The following is a 19,494-nucleotide window of genomic DNA, read 5'->3' on the forward strand; positions in this document are numbered from 1 at the left end:
TTGGTACTTTCTCCAGAGACGTGGTGGATTAGTGGACAAAAACATATTCCCGTTGACATGTTATCCTGCCTCTTATCCGAGTAGAAATAAGGCTTTAAGAATGCTTAGTTTCTCATCAAAGTTAGCCCTAAGTACGATACTGGATTTGGCTTTAATGTCAATATTGGGAGGAGACACCTTGCTTGTTAAACATAACATGAGCCTCAGCTGTAGGCAAATACCTAGGGTGCCTTGCACATAGGCAAGTGTTCAATTGCTGAGAGAAACGCAGCCAGTAGTAGGCGGGCATTCTGGATCTGGTTAGTGCCAAATCTGTGTTAAGTATACTAGCATGCCAGCATACCTGCTTATTTTTTATTCTTTCCTTTTTTTCTTCTCCTATAGTTCTTCTTTTTTTATTTTAAATGATGTTTACATAGCCTTTCATGGTGGGAAAAATTCAGGTGTAGAGAGAAGTGGATGTGAACATTGTTTCCAAACTTTCTATTCCTTCTTCCCATTTCTCAGGGGAGGAAGGTTAAGGTACCACCCCAGTACCACAGGATGGGGAACAGCCACCCAATACCAACTCAGGGTTCCAATGTGGCCCATGCTCCGAGGGTTCTGCCCAGGTAGATACAACAGTTCTGAAATGCTGCCAATCTTGCCGATCTATGCATGAGGAATCCCTTCCAAGGTCCATTGGCTGACACAGTCAAGTTTAGAATCCCCATTTGCCCAGATATTTGCTGTCATCATTTGGCTACGGTAGTTGCCCGTATGTCTTGTTCTCCATTCTCTGTGATGGTGCCAGATATAGGGAAGGCAGGGAACATGGGGAAGGCTAGGACATATCACCTTGGCCCCCAGGAAGGGGGTTGCAAATTGCCCAGGGAAGGAATCTGGGGATGGACTGGAGTGAGAGTGGCTGAGGGAATGTTTGACAAGGAAGGAAGGATTTCTGGAGTCTTTCACAGACCAGTCTACTTCTCTTGCAGGTAGGCGAGGGAGCTAAGATGCACTGGTTAAGAAGGGGGAGCCAGAGGGCATGTCTGGGTCACACCAAAGCACCCATGAATGTGGGAGACCTGTTCTGGGTTAAATAGCATCACCCACCACATGCTGGCATTTGCAAAAGCTAGGGCTGGGGGCATGCCTGGCTCAGCTAGGCTGCAGTATATGCCTGTGTTGGAGCAGGTAAACCAGATGCCTTCCTAGTGTTTCCTCCATGCTTAGGATAGGAAATGTGGAGTTAGACCCAGGTCCTAACTCAGCCCTAAACCATGTCATGGCCCCTGGCGCTCAGTGGAGCAAGCCAGGTTGCGTGAGTGTAGAGGCTAGTACAACTATTACGGAAATCAGTAACGAAGTGTGCTTAGAGAACTACAAATAAACCTGTCATATGACCCAGCTATCCCGCTCCTAGAAATATATCCAAAGGAAATGAAAATTGCATACGAGAACTGTTGATCTCAGAACCTCAACCATGAAGAGATTATGTCAGCCAGTGCATTCTTAAGAGGTGGTTGCAGATCTGGCAGAGCTGAGTCAATCCGAAGCCAGCTGGCCAGCTGACTAGTCACTCTACCGGTAAACCTTCATCTTCGCTCCACCCACCCTTCTGCGCCAACATCTTGCCTTGAAAACACCCGGAATTCCGGGCTCCAGAGTTAACCGCGCACAACTCGTGAGGAAATGCCAGCCAAGAGGCACGGTCGTGGGAGCCTACAAGGCCTGGACTGCAAGGCGGCACCGGGAATCGTACTTTTCCCGCCACTCCTCTTCCTCAGCCCTGCAGCGTCCACGAGTGAAGCTCGGTGCCAGTTCTCTCCCCACGGGTTCCGCTGGACGCACCAACCCATCCTGCCTGCGTTATCCCACCCTCAGAAAAGAAGCTGACGAGGCGCCTCTGACGTCCCCCCCGACCCGCTGCCTGTGTGCCCCGCGGCGCCAGCCAGCGACACCTACCTCAACCGCAGCTCTAGGATGCCGCCTCCCAGCTCCCTGCTCCAAGGAGGACGCGCAGCCCGGTTACCACGGAAACGGCGCAGCCTCCTTCGTGGCGCATGCGCGACGTCCCAGGTTGCTCTGGGGCTTCCGGTTCCTGTTCCGGGCCCCTGTTTGTTGTGAAGGCCGCAGCCTGGTGGTGTCCGGCAGGCTTGGGGAACCCGTTTCTGGCGTCTGCTGAGGGGAGCAGGGCTCCCGAGAGCCAAAGGCTGCAGACATGGCGGCGTCCACCGCGGCGGGAAAGCAGCGCATTCCTAAAGTGGCCAAGGTAGGCGTGGGTAGCTGGGGGGGGCCTGTGGGGAGGGCTGGGACCGCTTCGGGGTTCTTAGGGGCACGCCAGGGTGTTTTGAGGGGAGCTGTGTGTCGCCGTGCGCGTTGCAGGGCGAGCCGGTGTCGGAGCTTCGGGGGGCAGGCGTCCGACTGTGGTCGTCCTGGCCTTGGTTCTGCCTGGTGGAGAAGTCGGGGTGTCAGGGAGCTACGCCCTCGACGTGGGCCGTGAGCGGTGCTCAACAACACAGGCTTGAACTAAAAGCACGTGGGCCTTATTGAAGCGAATTAGACCGCGACGTTATCCGAGACGGGTGCCAAGCCTTTTGGGGGTAGTCCTCGTCCCCCTCGTTTGTGCCTGCAGCCCCCCTGGACCCAGACACAGCGACGCTTGTGGCGTGTGTCCCCCACCCCTACAGGTGCTTGTGCTGGGCGCGCCTTCAGGACCAGCTGTGCGTATTTCACATGCTGCTTACGATTCGTACCCTCAACTTGCATGGAGTGCCGTTAGCCCAGTAGCACCTGTGCGCAATTTAAAATTTATCTCTCAACTGCATTAGAAAGTCAGGAAAAACAAGTGGCATTGATTTTTTTTTTAATATAACTTGATTTAACTCAGTATATCAGAAATATTTTATGACTTCAGTATAGAAAATTCAACTTATTGAGATCTGTTATCATTGATACCGAATCATCCAAACCGGTATGATTTTTGCTCTTCAGAGCCCATCTCATTTTGGCACCTTGCCCTATATAGCTCAATGGTCGCTGTGTTGCACAGCCCCACTGTAACGCCTCCAAAACTTTACCGTTGAATGATGGGAACTCAGTGAACATTACCGCTCATTTGAAATGCTGTGTAAAACCAGAGCATTCTGTAAGATGCAGAATTGGGTCAGCGGGAGCAGTGAAGCTAATTGAAGCAAAGTGTCTGCTGAGCGTAAAATGAGCATTTTTCTCTCCTGAAAAGGCAGCGTTAGCGTTGCTTTTTCTCTTGAAACTGTCACCTGTCGCTTTGTGACCAGCGGTGTATGGGAGATAGAAAGCAGCATTTCCCTCCATCCAGCCTTGTAGGGGAGGGAACACCAGGCTGCATTAGGGCTATGGGGATGTGGAGAGTGTTTCTTAAGCCCTGGTGGAAGAGTATCTCCCTGAGCTGGGGATGTCTTCTCTCTCACAAGGTCAAAAACAAAGCGCCGGCAGAAGTGCAGATCACCGCCGAGCAGCTGCTCCGGGAAGCCAAGGAGCGCGAGCTCGAGCTGCTCCCACCTCCGCCGCAGCAGAAGATCACCGACGAGGAAGAGTTAAACGATTACAAGCTAAGGAAGAGGAAGGTGAGTCTGCGTGCTCTCAGCGTCTCAGCTGTGCGGAATGTAGCCTCCCATTCGAGTGCCGATTTGAATCCCAACCACCTGCTTATGGCCCGGGAACGCAGCAGAAGTCCTTGGACTCCTGCACGCCTTGGGAGAGCCAGGAGAGGCTCCTGTTTTCTGACCAGCCTAGCTGTGGCCCTTGCAGCCATCTGGGGAGTGAACCAGCAGATGGAGGCCTTCTCTGCCTCTGCAAAATCTGTCCAAATAAAAATAATTTTTTTTTTAAGGAATGTGGACATCAGAGGTGAAGTTTCTGATCTACGTAAGTCTGTATGGCCTAGATGAGGTTAATGTTTCTAGCTTTCTCGTTAATAGGTGAATGTTACTGAGCTATACAAAACATGCTATGAATTGCCCGTCTAAAATAAAGCAGTTGAATGTATCAGACGTGGTTTGGGTGCTGGACCAAAGGTGGAAAAGCTGACAGGGAGAGGTGCATACCTAGCCCAGCTGCCTTCACTGGCTCGTGTGCTCCCTTCCACAGAGAGGGTTAAGACCTGAGCCAGGATCATGAGACGATTGGGGTCTGATTTGACCTCCTCGCACTAGAAGGTGAGAATATTCTAAAGCATTCATCCATGCATAAAACCAGAGAATTGCCGTTAAAGTTGTCTTCATGAGCATTTCCTAATTGGAGACGAGCACAAAGTATGTTAGCAGCAGAGAGGGAAGGTACCAAAAGTTCCTCAAAGCGTAGTTGTTTGGTTGCAGGAGTTAAAATATGTTCTTAGGACCTTCTCTTACCTTACTCAAGGATTCTAGTATGTAATTTCTCTTAAACAAGAACCAAATGACCTCGTTAGTACAAGGAGGTGCACCTTGGAGGCACAAGGTGATGCATTTTCCTCTAATTTGATCCTTTTTTGCTGCCTTCCAGACTTTTGAAGATAACATAAGAAAAAACAGGACTGTAATTAGTAACTGGATCAAATACGCACAATGGGAGGAGAGTCTGAAAGAGATTCAAAGGTAAAATTGCCAAGGTTTATTGTGAAGATGTTGTAAGTTGGGAGTTTTAAAAAATAATCAGAAAAGGTTATATTGCAAGTGAACGAATGTGCCTCTGCTCAGTAGGTTAAGCCACCTCCTGTGGTGCTGGCAGCTTGAATCCCAGCTGCTCCACTTTTGATCCTGCTCCCTGTTAATGCACCTGGGAAGGCAGAAGGTGGCCCGAGTGCCTGGGCCCCTGCCACCAGGAGGAAGCTGGAAGCTCCTGGCTTTGGCATTGCCCAGCCCCAGCTGTTACCACCATTTGGGTGCTGAACCAGAGAATGGAAGGTCTGTCTCTCTGTAATTCTACCTTTCAGGTAAATAAGTCTGAAAAAAGCATGACTCTGGCAGTATTTTCCAACTTACTTTGTGGAATCCTCCAACTTTTGAGGGAGCTTTAGGGACATTGTGGTGGGGGAGTCCTTGGAGAGGCGGCAGGCGCAGGTTGGATGGGTGGATTTTCCCTCCGCAAGCACTCTGGCTACAGCATCAGGATTGTCTGCTTTCTGTGTCTTGAAAGTTTAGCAGTGTTCCACCTGATAACAGGGACCAAGATGGAAACTGCCCCGTCCTTGTTGTGCAGCCTTTCTGTGCCCTGGTACACCGGCCTGTGCTCTGTGGAGGGTAGATCATCACCCCTTACCTGTCGTTTCTCCTTCCCACGAAGCTTGCCTATTCGTTCTGCCTGTGCTGTGCATACCTTCCCAGCAGCTTTCTCCCCCTGGAAACTGGAGCTACCTGCCCCTAAGCTCATTCACCAGACATTTTGATTTTTTTCCCTTGGCTTCCTCTCCAGCGCTCTGCTGTGACGTGTGTTTATCTTTCTGTACACTTTGGAAGGTGTTTGAGAACCCCATCTCTTCCATTTTTATGCCCCAAGCCCATTAAAATGGCAGGGCATTGCAGGTGGTAGCTGCTACATATTACATGTTCAGCTTTTGATGCTCTCAAATCTTGCTCTCTCTCAGGGCTCGATCCATATACGAGCGTGCGTTAGATGTAGACTACCGAAATATTACACTCTGGCTGAAATATGCAGAAATGGAAATGAAGAATCGCCAGGTTAATCATGCCCGTAATATCTGGGACCGGGCCATAACAACTCTGCCACGAGTCAACCAGTTCTGGTAAGTGCTAACTTAATGCAGACAGCCTCTTGGACACCAGAGAAGCCCCATGTTTTAGTGTGTGTTTCATTTACACAATTTAGAAGTATTGCCTGTGTTTAAGGTTACATCCTGCTTTTTCTTTAATCATCCCATAAATGCTTTTTAATGTCTCACGGGTACTAAGTCCCATAATCGTGTGATCAGGACTGAGATGTTGATCACGGTGATTTGTACCTAAAAGCTTTGAATTGAGGTAGACAACTTAAAAGATAAATATCAATGTGTCAGATTGATATTTCAGTATGAAAGAATACTCATTGACCTTAACCTTTAGGAAGGATACATCGTTAAGTCTTCCCGTTTAGTAAAGCAGGAACCAGAAATTGTCAGAGATTGTGATTCTGTTGAAGGTACAAGTACACCTACATGGAGGAGATGCTGGGGAACATTGCTGGGGCGCGGCAGGTGTTTGAGCGCTGGATGGAATGGCAGCCGGAGGAGCAAGCCTGGCACTCCTACATCAACTTTGAGCTGAGATACAAAGAAGTAGAACGGGCCCGCACCATTTATGAGCGATATATCCTTTGGATGAGATCTTGGGGATGCCACTGTCCTGGGAGACGTCATCGTGGCCGGGACACAGTGTTCTTGATGGCCTGGAAAACAGGAAGTCTTCAGGAAGTTCATGGGAAGTGCGGATTATGAAGAGGCATGAATTTCAGAGTTTCTGCACCCAGATTAATTTAGCTTTAAGTTAATCCTTAGTGGTCTGGGTGATTGAGTCTGTCACAGTGAGACCCTGATTATTTACATTTCAGGACTAGTTCTGAGGTTCCCTGTGGAAAACGATGCCCCACAGTCCTGGCTGCTGGGGCCAGCCGTGTTTTCTGAGGTGAGTCGCTGTGCTTATAGTGGCATGTGTCGTAGGGCACATGGAACACAAGGAACAGCAGAGTGCTTAGGAAGATTAGATGATACAGAGGGCACCTTAAAAGCAGAAGTAGTTGATTCTCATTTCACAGATTTCATGTTTATGAATTTACAAGCTTGCTAAACCCAGCATTTGTAATTGGAGCACGTTTGTGAACATAAAGGGGTGAAAAACTCGAGTCTTCTGGTGGGCATATTCTGAGCTGACAGCCAGAACCCAAACCCACCTGCCTGCTCATGGGCTCCTGGCTGTGCCCAGGAGTGAGACAGGAGGACCCAGTGCTGAACGGAGCCAGGAGGTCCTGCTTGGGAGCCAGTGGGGCAGGATTTGAATTCCCACTAGCGTGGCCTAGGTCCATCACATAGGTCTGTCACATAATGCTTCTGAACCACATCTTCTGTAGATTATCATGAATACAGTCTGCCAGGATGAGCTGTGTTTGGGATTTATTAGTTTTCGAGAAATATGTATGCATAACATTTCCCCCAGGAACATCTGTTCTGTTTGCAAAAAGGCAGTGTCTGCTGGGACTGTGGAATATAACTTCCACGGTGAGAAGCAGCTTGATTAGGCAATGTTCATGTTGTAGTCACGGCTACTTACTCGATTGTCAGTCTAATGAAAGGGTTTAAGCAGCTGTTACATATGAGCCAGGCATGATCTGAGCACTGTACAAATGCTGTCATTGAGACCTTGTGATGCGTCTTATTGCAGAAACTTGTACAGGTGAGGGTGGTCCTGAAGTTCAGTTGCTTGCCCACGGCCTCCCAGGCAGTGGTGGGGCTGGCACAGAGACCTGTGGGAGCAGTTTCATGACCAGTGCTCTGTGTATGATTTCTTGGAGATGGATTAGAAACAGGACCTATTAGATCAAGGGGCAGTTTAAAACATTCTCCTTTGGCTATACTTAACAGTGTGTGTTTGCTTTCAAAAAATTTGTTTGAAACAGTCATAGAGGAAAAGGGACAGAGATTTTCATCCACTGGTTCACTTCTCAAGTGACCACATTGGCCAAAGCTGGGCCACGCTGAAGCCAGGAATTTCCCAAGTGGGTGTAGAGACCCAAGCACCTGGGCCATCTGCTGCTTTCCAAGGCACATTAGCAGGGAGCACCTGTGGGACAGCAACATAAGCTTCTACCTGTAGCACTAACGTCCTGTATGGGTGTGGGTTCAAGTCCTGGCTACTCCACCTCTGGACCAGCTCCTTGCTGAGTGCCTGGAAAAGCAGTGAAGGATGGCCTAAATGCTTGTGCTTCTGCACCATCCGGTGGGCCCAGAGGAAGTTCCTGGCTCCTGGTTTCAAATTGGCCCCAGCTGCAGCTATTACTGCTCTGTGAAGAGTGAACCAGCAAATGGAACTTCTTTGTTTCCTTCTCCCTGCAACTTTCAAATAAATTTTTTTTTTTTTTTTTTTTTAAAAAGGAGCTCCCAGGACTGTAAATAATTCTTATACAGGATGCCAGCATTGCATGTATAGCATAATACCCTGTGGCCCTGTGCTGTAACAGTGTCCCAATAGTTCAAATATTATATTACATACTCAACAATATTAATAGATGCCATCTTATGACCACATTTATTTGTCCAGAAACTATACCAAAGGTTGTACATGTTTTCTCATTTAAAGCTGCTGATAATTTAGTAAAGTTGATATTATTTTTCCTATTTACAAATGTAAAAAAAAAAAAAGATGTTAACATGGGCTGGTGTCCTTGTTTTTGTTTTGGTTTGGTTTGGTTTTTTGTTTACTCCAAACCCTTGTTGATTCTCACCACTGAATCTTGGATGAGTGCTGGAGGAGGTTCTGCACCCTTGTTTCTGCTGCATCACCCTCGTGGTTCTAATTTGAGTTGGTGTTTGGGTTTTTATTTGAGAGGCATAGTGATAAGAGCTCCTATCCTCAGGCCAGTAGTGAAGTGTCTTGGGGAAGGAACCCAAGATCAGAACTTGATCCCTGGACCCTCGGCCTCTTTTCCTCCCTTCCCTCCTTTGTCCAGTTTCTCCCGATGTCTTCTTCCTACTTCCCTTTCCTCCTGTGTTTCCCTTCCAGTAATGTCCTCCACTCAGTGTACAGAATGTCATTCTGAGCCATCTGGAACAGCCGGGATTCATGCACGGAGCCACCCCCCCTTGGACCAGGTGCATTCATCCATGGGTCCACCTTGTGTCATGGCCAGGAACCGGCTCATCAGCCAGCCAGACACCCACACAGTAACCACTGCTTGTCTGTGCGTTCCTGGTTTCTCTGTGAGGAAGGCTTGGCCGTCTTCTCAGAGCCTTCCAACCTGTGCAATGATCACAATAGCAATCACACACCGAAACTGTCCTGGGAGGATGTTGCTGTGTGTGGTCACTCTGGAAGCCAGCCTCCTGCCACCTGGAGGTTCTTTATTCCGTCCGTGGTCGCTGCAGCTGGCTGAGTTTGCACTGGAAGCCGGGAACTCAGTCTAGGACTCCCACTTGGGTGGCAGGGACCCAGTTACATGAGCCATCACTGCTGCCTGCTCGAGTCTGCCTTCGCAGGAAGCAGGAGTCAGGAGCCAGAGGCAGGTCTTGAACCCAGGCTTGCCAAAATAGGGCATGCACGTTGAAACCTGCATCCTAATAGGCCAGACACCTGCCCTTCTCTTACTTGTTTGAAGTCATGTTACCTTGCCTAGTGCTTCCTTAACTCTCTTCCACTTGTCCTCGTGCACCCTGATGTTAAGAATTGGATTAAGTACGCCCGCTTTGAAGAGAAACACGCTTATTTTGCCCATGCTCGGAAAGTGTATGAGCGGGCTGTTGAGTTCTTTGGAGATGAGCATATGGATGAACATCTGTATGTTGCCTTTGCCAAGTTTGAAGAAAACCAGAAAGAAGTAAGTTTACTTAGAAAATTCATTTATGTTGTGAAACAGTTTAGAAAAGATTTCATCGTGTGTTCATAGAGATGATTCCTTATAGAGATGATCTGAAAATTAAAAAAATACAACTATTCACAGAATACAGCATGTGTGTGTGTGGCTAAGCTATATATTCATAAGCTGAGCAGTTAAAAAGTGTGTCATAGCTGTTAATTTTGTTGGGCTTGTCTCAAAATCTAGCCTTTAAATATGAATGTAAGTGGAGAGTTGTTCATTTGGCATCCTGTGATTAAAGGGTTTTACAGATAACAAACCTAGCACACAAAAAGCTGAAAGTCCTCAGAACAGAGAACAGAATTTAGAATGGGGAAAAAAATAGTAATAAAAAGCCCTAAGAACAAGTCCGGTTTTTCTTCCATTGTATATGTGGAAAATAATCCTTTCAAGTGCCTCAAATAATACAAAATTGAAGCAGGTATCCTTTTTTTAAAAAAAAAAAAATGTATTTTTATTGAAGGAGATACAGGGTAAAAGATCTCAGTCACTAGTTCTCTGGATGTCCGTAACAGCCGTAGTTGAGCTGGCCAGGAGCCGGGAGCTGCTTCTGGGTCTCCCACATGTGTGCACAGGCCCAAGCACTTGGTCCATCTTCCTGCTACTTTTCCAAGCACAGTAGCAGGAAACAAGCTCTGTGCTGTACTGTATCTCTGTACAGTTCTTAATTTGTTTTACTTTATTTACTGGAAAGGCAGAGAGTGGTCTCCCATCTGCTGGTTCACTCCCAGACTGCACAGAGAACTAGGGCTGACCTGGGATAGGACAAAGCCAAGAGCTGGGAATTTGGTATAGTTTCCTGCATGGATGGCAGGAAGCCAAGTGCTTGAGCCGTCCCCTGTTGCCTCCCAGGGTGTGCGTTAGCAGGAGGGTGGAGTTGGAAGTGAAGCCTGGCTTGAATGTGGGCACTCTGACCTTGATAGCAGTGTCCCTAGCATCAGTGTACCTGCTGGGCCCAGTGGCCAGCTCTCATGTATATCTTAGCCTCTGCCTAATTTTTCTAGGGGAGACCAAAATGGATACTTTGGAAATGGTTAAGAGTGGAGACAACTGGACAGATGTAGAGGAGGGCTGTGCTAAAGAGGTGGAAATAGCAGAGCTTGTTGAGGGACTGGACATGTGAACGAGGAAAGAAGAGGGAGCAAAGGCAGACCTGGGATGTCTAGTGTGAGCACATGTGGTTGTAGGCACTGCCTGCTGAGACTGATAAGAGGGCAAGGGCCAGGACTGAGAGCAGAGAAGGGCAGCTCGGACTGGAGCCTTTAGGTTGAGCAGTGCAATAGCTAGCCAGCCGACCACAACAGGTGACTCTGTTCAGTGTGGAGCTCCAAACAGCTTCAGTCCAGGTTAACCGAGAGCCTTCAACAAGCAGAGAAGTCTTTATTGTAGACATTGTCAGGCCCCTCAGTCTGACCGTTAAGTATTGTTTTATGCCACCGTAACACTGTACAGTTGGTGACGAGGATGAGGACAGTGTGTTACAGAGGAGATCTGTCTACTTCCAGTTTGAACGAGTGCGTGTGATCTACAAGTATGCCCTGGATAGAATTTCAAAGCAGGAGGCCCAAGAGCTCTTTAAAAATTACACCATCTTTGAGAAGAAGTTTGGTGACAGACGTGGAATTGAAGATATCATTGTGAGCAAAAGGAGATTCCAGTATGAAGAAGAGGTGAAGGTGAGTGCCGGTGTGGGTGATTAAGACCACGATTAACAAAGATGTGCTGATTAACATGGCAGTGACACGGATAATAGCAAGTTAGGGTTACCAGTGAGGGCTGTCTTGATGATGAGTATGATAAATGGGCAGCTATTGGAAGACATGGGCACAAATGAGGCTGCTGAGGAAAGGCAAATGAAATCAGGCATTCAGGAGTAGAAAGTCACTCTGTTGATTGCTGACTGTGCCAAGAAACTTGAATCAAAGTAATCTGACTGCTATGCTCGTCTTGTGAATGAGTCAGGTGGATCCAGAAAACCTGTCGTGTGTGTCACCTGTTCTTAGGTGCCTGAGTGAAAGATGTATGGTACATGTAGTTCTGTTCCATTTTATTGGTATGTTGTTTTTTGGTTTCATTGATTGTAGCCTTTTCCTTTATTTTTCTGTGTGTTTAAAATTGTTTTGCCTATCAAGTTGATTAAGGCGTGTGAGCAAAGGGCTCAAGGATTAAGGACCAAGTCTGGCGTTAGGAAGGGTCGTAGGCCAGCAAGCTATGTTCAGGATACTATAAATTGACTGTTGGTTTGGGTTTTTTTTTTTTGTTGTTGTTGTTGTTGTTGTTTTAAGACAGGGAAATGCCAAAAAATCAAAGTTGGTCTAGTGCCTCCCCATAGGCTAGCAAGTATACTCTCGGTTTTGTCTTGCTTCACTGATCAGGTCTTCTGTCTAGGCTAATCCACACAATTATGACGCATGGTTTGACTACTTGCGCCTGGTGGAAAGTGATGCGGAGGCCGACACTGTGCGGGAGGTCTACGAGAGGGCCATTGCCAACGTGCCGCCCATTCAGGAGAAGAGGCACTGGAAGCGCTACATCTACCTGTGGATCAACTACGCCCTCTACGAGGAGTTGGAGGCAAAGGTGAACAGCACAGTTACTTCTCAGCTGTTAGTGGTTTCCTCACCCCCTGCTCTAGCTTGCCTGTTGTGGGTACTAGCTAATACTTGGAATCCTTGAAATGATTTGGTTTTAAATTCTTTTACAAGCCTCTGTCCAGCCATAGAGAAACATTGAAACTCATGCCTGTTGGGAGCAAAGGTGAAGTGCTTTTTGTTTTTATCTCTTACACCTTGAGGAGCAAGGTATCACTAGGAACTTGAGACAGTGATACGGACCTTGGTCCACATAGCCGCCTGGGCTTTTCCAAAAACCAGGGATCCTAGCCAGATTGTACATTTTTTATTTTAGTGAAAGTCACATGACATTTTTAGAACTTGATCTGTGTGACTTGACAGGGGAAGGTTAACTTTGCATTGTTGAAAGGAGACCATACAATCTCTCTGTATCTGCTAGCAGGTAAAAACTGTTTCTCCAAAGGTATGCTTTATGTTTGATGACTGTATGCTGTGTGATTTTCTTTTTTAAGATTTATTTTTTATTTGAAAGCCAGAATTAGAGAATCTCCTCCATATGGTTGTTCACTCCTAAGTGGGCAGAGTGGCCAGGGCTGAGTCAGGCCAGAGCACGAGCTTCGTCCGGGTCTCCCACGTGGACGCAGGACCCAAGCACTTCAGCCTCCTCCACTGCTTTCTTGTAGCTTTAGCAGGGAGCTGGATCAGCAGTGGAGAAGCCAGGACTTGGCAGCTGTCTCTGTAGGATGCTGGTTTTGCAATTTGTGAGTTACCTGGATGCCACAATGCCAGCCCCAATTGTGATTCCTAAATGAAGACAGTTCCATAATGGCCAAAGATAGTCATACTTTTGATCATAAGTGTAGTCAAGAGCTTGAAAATAGCAACTTAGGATAACATTCAGTGTTGGGGTGTCCTTTTTTACTATAACTAGTAAGATTAGAGTTGGCAATAGACTTCAATAATTTTAAAATTTGTTACCCTGAAACAGGATCCCGAGAGGACAAGACAGGTGTATCAAGCCTCTTTGGAACTAATTCCTCATAAGAAGGTATGTGTGCTCCAAAGTGCTCAGTTCCTACCAGATCAGTTTGGGAAGTGGTAAGAATCTGACAGTCTGCAGTGACAGAGAATCATGTAGAAACTCAGAGGAGACTGGGGATGTTGAATAGACAGAGTAGAAGGAGGAAGGAAGGAATGCAGAGAGCACAGAGCTTGTGTGGGAGACAACCAGATATCTCTTAAAGAAGAGTGTTCACGCCTGGCTACGTGCCCTTTCTGCCGTGGATCACAGGTTACTGCGTGATTCCTAGCATAGGAAACTCCTTCGGTGGAAATTTTGATCAGGTTATCTTCTGGAAGAGGTAGGATATTCTGTCTCAAAAGTGTGTCCACAGAACCAAACCTGTTCTCTCTTTTTTTTAAGATTATTTACCTTTTTTTTTATTGGAAATTCAGATATATAGAGAGAGGAGGAGGGACGGGGGAAAGATCTTCCGTCCACTGATTCACTCCCCAAGTGACTGTAACGGCCAGAGCTGAGCTGATCCGAAGCCAGGGGCTTCAAGTGGGGCTGCCAGGATTAGAACTGGTGCCCATATGAGATCCCCACATGTGCAAGCAAGGACTTTAGCTGCTAGGCTACTGCGCCGGGCCCAACAACGTCTGTTCTATTTTCTTTTTTTCCTTAAGATTTATTTAATTTTATTGCCAAGTCAGATATACAGAGAGGAGGAGAGACAGAGAGGAAGATTTTCCATCCGATGATTTACTCCCCAAGTGACTGCAACAGCTGGTACTGCGCTGATTCGAAGCCAGGAGCCAGGAGCTCTTCCGGGTCTCCCAAGCGGGTAGAGGGTCCCAAGGCTTTGGGCCGTCCTCGACTGCTTTCCTAGGCCACGGGCAGGGAGCTGGATGGGAAGCAGGACCGCCAGGATTAGAACCGGCACCCATATGGGATCCCGGCACATTTAAGGAGAGGAGTTTAGCCGCTAGGCCACAGCACTGGGCCCAACAAAGCCTGTTCTAACAGGAGGTTTATAAAGTGTCTGGATCACGAGAGATCTGCCTTAACTTGAGTGAAAAATGGTCACTTTTGCTTGTGAACAGACAAAATAGATCCCTCTTCACACAGAGATTTTAAGGGTATCTGACTGCCATTAACCTTCAGTTAATTTGAGTTGAATTAAATTGAAATGAGGCTCAAATATTTTTTGTGCTTTTGTTTTTTAGTTCACGTTTGCCAAAATGTGGTTGTATTACGCACAGTTTGAAATCCGACAGAAAAATTTACCTTTTGCCAGAAGAGCTTTGGTAAGTACAGAAAGGACCATGGCGCCTCATGGAAGTTGCATAAGAAATTCCAGTGAGCCCTTAGAAGTTGCAGTTTTTAAAGCAACAGTTACACTGTATGTTTAAGTCTGTAATGTCAGGAAGTGGGTGGCTTTGAAACATGCTTAATGATAAGAATATTAAACATGTTTAATATTTACCTCTTGTCAGCATTGGAAACTTAGCACTCACTCGATCCTCCCTCTGACTAGAAGTCAGGAGTCTGGTCCTGTGCCAAGTTTTGTTTTTATTAAATGAAGTTTGTTGTAGAATTGAATACTGTGTTTAAAAGCAGCTGTCCCTCCCTGTTCTCACCCTGGCAGCGGGCAGCAAGGCAGGCTTCCTTCTTTGGTTACTTGTCATGTAGAGGAGATGTTGTACATCTGAATCCCATTTCGAAGGGATCCTGAAAATTAAAATCCATAGAATTCTCTAGAACGTCGCCTCTTGCTGAATAGGAACTAATCAGCAAAGGCCACTGTGTAGCTAAAGAAGTCCGAGGGCCTTCCTGTCGCCCTTTGTGAAGATGCCGTTTGTTGGGGTTGGAGGCTTGGTTTCCATGTTGGCCCTCCTGTGCTCTCAGCAGCGTGTACCTCTAGGACGGGCTGGCCTTGACCTGCACGAGTGGGGCCCACCAAGGTCTCACAGTGGTCTGGTCATTCTCTTTTCCAGGGAACTTCCATAGGCAAATGTCCAAAAAACAAGTTATTTAAAGGTTACATAGAATTGGAACTGCAGCTTCGAGAATTTGACAGATGCCGGAAGCTTTACGAAAAGTTTCTGGAATTTGGACCAGAAAATTGTACTTCCTGGATTAAATTTGCAGAATTAGAGACAATTCTTGGTGATATCGACAGAGCCCGGGCAATCTACGAATTAGCCATCAGCCAGCCACGCTTGGATATGCCAGAGGTGAGGATCCCACTTGGAGTTGCTCACAGCACTCCTCCAGAGTTACTCTGAATGAACACACATTATAGAATAAAAGATGACCTAACTAACCTGAGTTCTGCTCAGGATCTGTGTTTGTAGGGTAGAAAGGCTGAGACAACTGTGGGGTAGCCCTGTGGTGAGGTACTGGAGTGCAGCAGCAGCCAAGAACACTGGGATATAGTAGGCTGGGGGATTTGCGCTCTTCCTCCCATTCTCAATCTTGGATGGCTACAATGGGAGAGAGAAGGCTAAACAAGGAAGCCCCAGCCAGCAGCTCTCCATGGAGGATAATACAGGTGGAGGTGGGGGTTCTCCTGGTACTTTTACCAACAAGAGGCTCCACTTAGATCAGCTTGTACAAGTTGAAGTCCTGACCTGCCTTTAGCAATAGAGCTTAAGTCACAAGGTGGCACCAAACCACATCAAGGACTGGTTTGAATGTCGCAGAACTTACTCTGGCTTTTTATACTTGATGGGTAGAAATGACCCATGACTGTGTTTAATGGCCTGGGCCACTCTCACTGCATTAGTACAGGGTTTTCTCTATTGCCAGTTCCATGTGTTGACTCTGCTTCCCCCACCACCCTGCAAACAGCTGCCAGGTGCCCAGGCCCTGGCTTACTGATTTTTAGGCCCTGACAGGTTACACCTAGAAGATGGGCAGCTGTTCTGCAAATGCTTTTATATTGTGGAAACTAGCCCTTTTCTTCGCTGTTCAGTTGCCTGTGGCAGGTCATGGGACTGCCTGGAGACTCTGGGCTCAGCTCTCTTGATAAGTTGCACATTTGAAAAACTCGCAAAGAAATTCTGAAACTGATTCCAGGGCCTTTTTTCCTATAAAGTGGACTTCTAGCCAACATATAAATACCTGGATTTATATGTGGTATGTCAATTGTTTATTAAGAGTTGAATGTTCATAGGTGTCGGGTAGGATGGTGATTACGCTGTTTATTGGATGGGGGCATATTTCCCTGCAGGTGACAAGACTGACCTGTCCTGTTTCTTAGGTGCTGTGGAAGTCATATATTGATTTTGAAATTGAGCAGGAAGAAACTGAAAGAACACGAAATCTTTACCGACAGCTGCTTCAGAGGACACAGCATGTCAAGGTATGTGATTTCCAGAATGAGCTCTGATTTTTGCTTGAGCCCTTAGTCGTTTTTGTTTTTTTGTTTGTTTTTGTTTCAAATGATATTTTTGCTTTTCAAGAAAGTCCATTACAGAAGACTTTGTAATGCGAAGCAAACACTGTGTTCACTGTGTGTAAATCACTCGGATATCACAGGATTGGAAAAAGTTAAGCTGTTCAGGATTTTAAGATCAGGTCAGACACCTGACTACATGCTAGAAGCAGACTGCTTTAATATTTTATGTTGAATGTGTTTTCAATTTCATATTCTGTGGAACATTGGAGACGAAAAGCTTAGATACCTTGAACCAGAAATTCATTTTAGTGGTATTAGCACATTGTACCACTAGTGTATTTAATTCAGCTCCATGTATTTATTTAAAGGTATGGATCAGTTTTGCTCAGTTTGAGTTGTCTTCAGGAAAAGAAGGAAGTTTGGCTAAATGCAGACAAATTTATGAAGAGGCTAACAAGACCATGCGGAATTGTGAAGAAAAAGAAGAGAGACTAATGCTGCTGGACTCCTGGCGGAAGTTTGAGGATGAATTTGGAACCGTAGCAGATAAGGAAAGAGTAGACAAACTCATGCCAGAGAAGGTCAAGAAGAGAAGAAAGGTCCAGACTGATGATGGGGTAAGAGCCTTTGGAACTAGGCAAACAAGTAGACACGTTGTCTTTTGAGATTGATCCTTTGAAGTGGCATGTGACCAGTTGGCAGACAAAAGCAGACAGCCAGGGCAGGGTGCATGGGCCAGCTTTGGGTGGAGAATGGAAGAATGCTTGGAGATGGTGGAGCCTACGAACCAGAGCGTTAGTGGGAGGGCTTATGGTGGGCAGTGATGCCTTCAGATGGGCGCTAATTCAGAGATACCTTTAAAGCTGTAGGTAGAGATTTGGTAGCAGGCAGTGATGGCTTTTGTGCCTGAAACAAAATGACCAGGTTATTGGCATCACAGACAAATTGGTTTGAGGGACTCGGGCTGAAGGAAGGCCTGCCAAGAGAGTGCTTTGCAAAGCTGGACAAGTGAATGGTGCAAGCTGGCACTAAAGCGGACCTGGTAACAGTATCTGAGAAATGAATTCAGGGGTCATTTGCAAGTCAGGGTGGGTGTGAGGGCAGGAGCCAGAATAATCACAGATTTTGTGGCTATCACTGCTAGATAAACATTATATGTGCCTTAAGTCCATGAGATAAAAATGAGACTGAGTATCTTTAACTGACTGTGGAGAGATGTGTGTAGATTTTGTTAAAGCATTTTCTTCCCTGGGGTTCCTTTTGATGTCTTGTAAATGAAGATAAGCTGAGTTCAGAGTGTGGGTTCCCCAGTAAGATCCTCCACTTGAACTGGAATGCAGTGTTTCAGCCCTGGCTTGCTTATCCTATTGTTTTATTTCTGCAGTCTGATGCAGGCTGGGAAGAATACTACGATTACATCTTTCCAGAAGATGCTGCCAACCAACCCAACCTCAAGCTGCTGGCCATGGCCAAGCTTTGGAAGAAACAGCAGCAGGAGAAGGAAGCTGCTGAGCAGGACCCTGATAAGGATGTTGATGAGAGTGACCCCTGACCTTTTTTTCATATTGATAAATGTTTTATTATTTTTATAAATTAATAGTTTGGAACTGTTGTTACTTCCAGAAGTTTTTTTACTGGGCTTACCAGCAATGAATGGATTGGAAACTTGACGGCTACTTTTTGAATGATTTTTAAAATCAGCTCGAGTGAAAAAGTAAAGATTTTGGCAAGTAAAGGAATTTAATGGCTAGGTTTCTTTAAATAACCAAGCACAAGCTTTTCTGATGTTTCCATGTCATGCTTTAGGAAATGAAATTCACCTGTTTTAGGTGGACCTGTTTGTTTTTGGATTAGATTCTGTGGTAATTTTTCTGTTTTCTTGTGTGTGTCATCATAAATGTATTTCATGCATTCATCATGCCCTGTCTGCTAAGCCCCACAGATGTCAGTGATGCTAACCTCTCAGGTTCCTCAGTCGTAGGATGGACTGATGCTTGGACAGCTGATTGGGAACATTAGGAATGTATGTCCTGGCGCACAGTAAGTGGTTGACGAAATGTTCTGAGCTGCTTGCTTTTCAGTTCTAATATTACAAAGCAGGAGGATGTCACAGACCTATGTAAACCTCCAGTTACAATGGAGAGGGTTGGGTTGGTGGCAAAGATGGGGGAAATGTTTTCCCTGTGTCTGTTGGGGCAGGGGTAGGCGGTCCCCCACTCCTTCTGTCACTTCACCAGGCTAGGGATGGTCATTTGCTGACCCTTGGCAACCCTGACGAGGGAGGGGGAGAGTGACTCAAGGCTGTTACTTGAACTTCCTTGGTTATTGTTCTGAGAAGTTTTCACCTTCCTTGTACCAGAGGTCAGAAATTCTGTGAGGTTCAGCTGTCCATGTCTGCATTAGTGTGTCCACAGACCAAGGTGTGTGCTATAAAACCTGCCACCTTTTCATGCTTTGAAGAGGCACTGGAGGCCCAAGTCGTGCCTCTGCACATGCTCTGACTTGGGTGTCAGTGACGGAGGCCCGGTCCTGCAGCACATGCTCTCAGCTCAGATCACGTCTGTGACTTCCTCAAGATCAGGGCTGAGCACAGTGAACCAACTGGGAGCCTCCTAAAAAGCCTCACTAGGAGGTCTGAACCACTTTTCTTAAATATGCTCACTTTTTGAACTGAATATACTTAATTTCTGGATGCACCTACCTTCTTAAAGGCCAGTAATGTAGGGCTTTTTAAAAAAATATCAAAGTAGTTTCTTACAGTGTGCTTCAGCATTTCCTGAACACTGAACTTACCCTGGGTTTAGAGCAAACATAAAGGCTCTTGAAGTTAACTGCTCATTGAATGATGTTTGCCAACATTAACCTGAGAAGTTTCCTGTAACCCAGCCTGCATTGTGTAAGCATTTTTGTTTCATTTGTTCAGTGTGACTGGACAGTGTCAGCCCCCGAGATGCCGG

General features: G+C 46.5%; 1 protein-coding gene across 1 annotated transcript; it reads left to right on the forward strand.

Moving 5' to 3' along the window:
* The first annotated feature begins 2,114 nt into the window (after positions 1–2,114).
* On the forward strand, positions 2,115–18,453 carry CRNKL1 (crooked neck pre-mRNA splicing factor 1). The gene is made up of 14 exons (XM_040981781.1): positions 2,115–2,254; positions 3,435–3,587; positions 4,504–4,595; positions 5,585–5,743; positions 6,136–6,302; positions 9,341–9,519; positions 11,064–11,234; positions 11,947–12,138; positions 13,120–13,179; positions 14,361–14,441; positions 15,132–15,371; positions 16,400–16,501; positions 16,906–17,154; positions 17,922–18,453. Exons 1-14 carry the CDS (start codon positions 2,204–2,206, stop codon positions 18,087–18,089), a joined length of 2,064 nt encoding a protein of 687 aa, XP_040837715.1. The 5' UTR covers positions 2,115–2,203; the 3' UTR covers positions 18,090–18,453.
* The last annotated feature ends 1,041 nt before the right edge of the window (positions 18,454–19,494 follow it).

The sequence above is a fragment of the Ochotona curzoniae genome, unplaced genomic scaffold, assembly GCF_017591425.1.
Source record: "Ochotona curzoniae isolate NIBS_2020 unplaced genomic scaffold, NIBS_Ocur_1.0 contig_3520, whole genome shotgun sequence".
NCBI lineage: Eukaryota > Metazoa > Chordata > Mammalia > Lagomorpha > Ochotonidae > Ochotona > Ochotona curzoniae.

What these genes read in the sequence shown, in the direction of transcription:
- CRNKL1 (XM_040981781.1), top strand. Translation starts at nt 2,204, where the DNA reads ATGGCGGCGTCCACCGCGGCGGGAAAGCAGCGCATTCCTAAAGTGGCC. An exon ending in CCACGAGTCAACCAGTTCTG is followed by an intron (nt 5,744 to 6,135) that starts GTAAGTGCTAAC and finishes ATTCTGTTGAAG; the next exon opens with GTACAAGTACACCTACATGG. An exon ending in CTTTTGCCAGAAGAGCTTTG is followed by an intron (nt 14,442 to 15,131) that starts GTAAGTACAGAA and finishes TCTCTTTTCCAG; the next exon opens with GGAACTTCCATAGGCAAATG.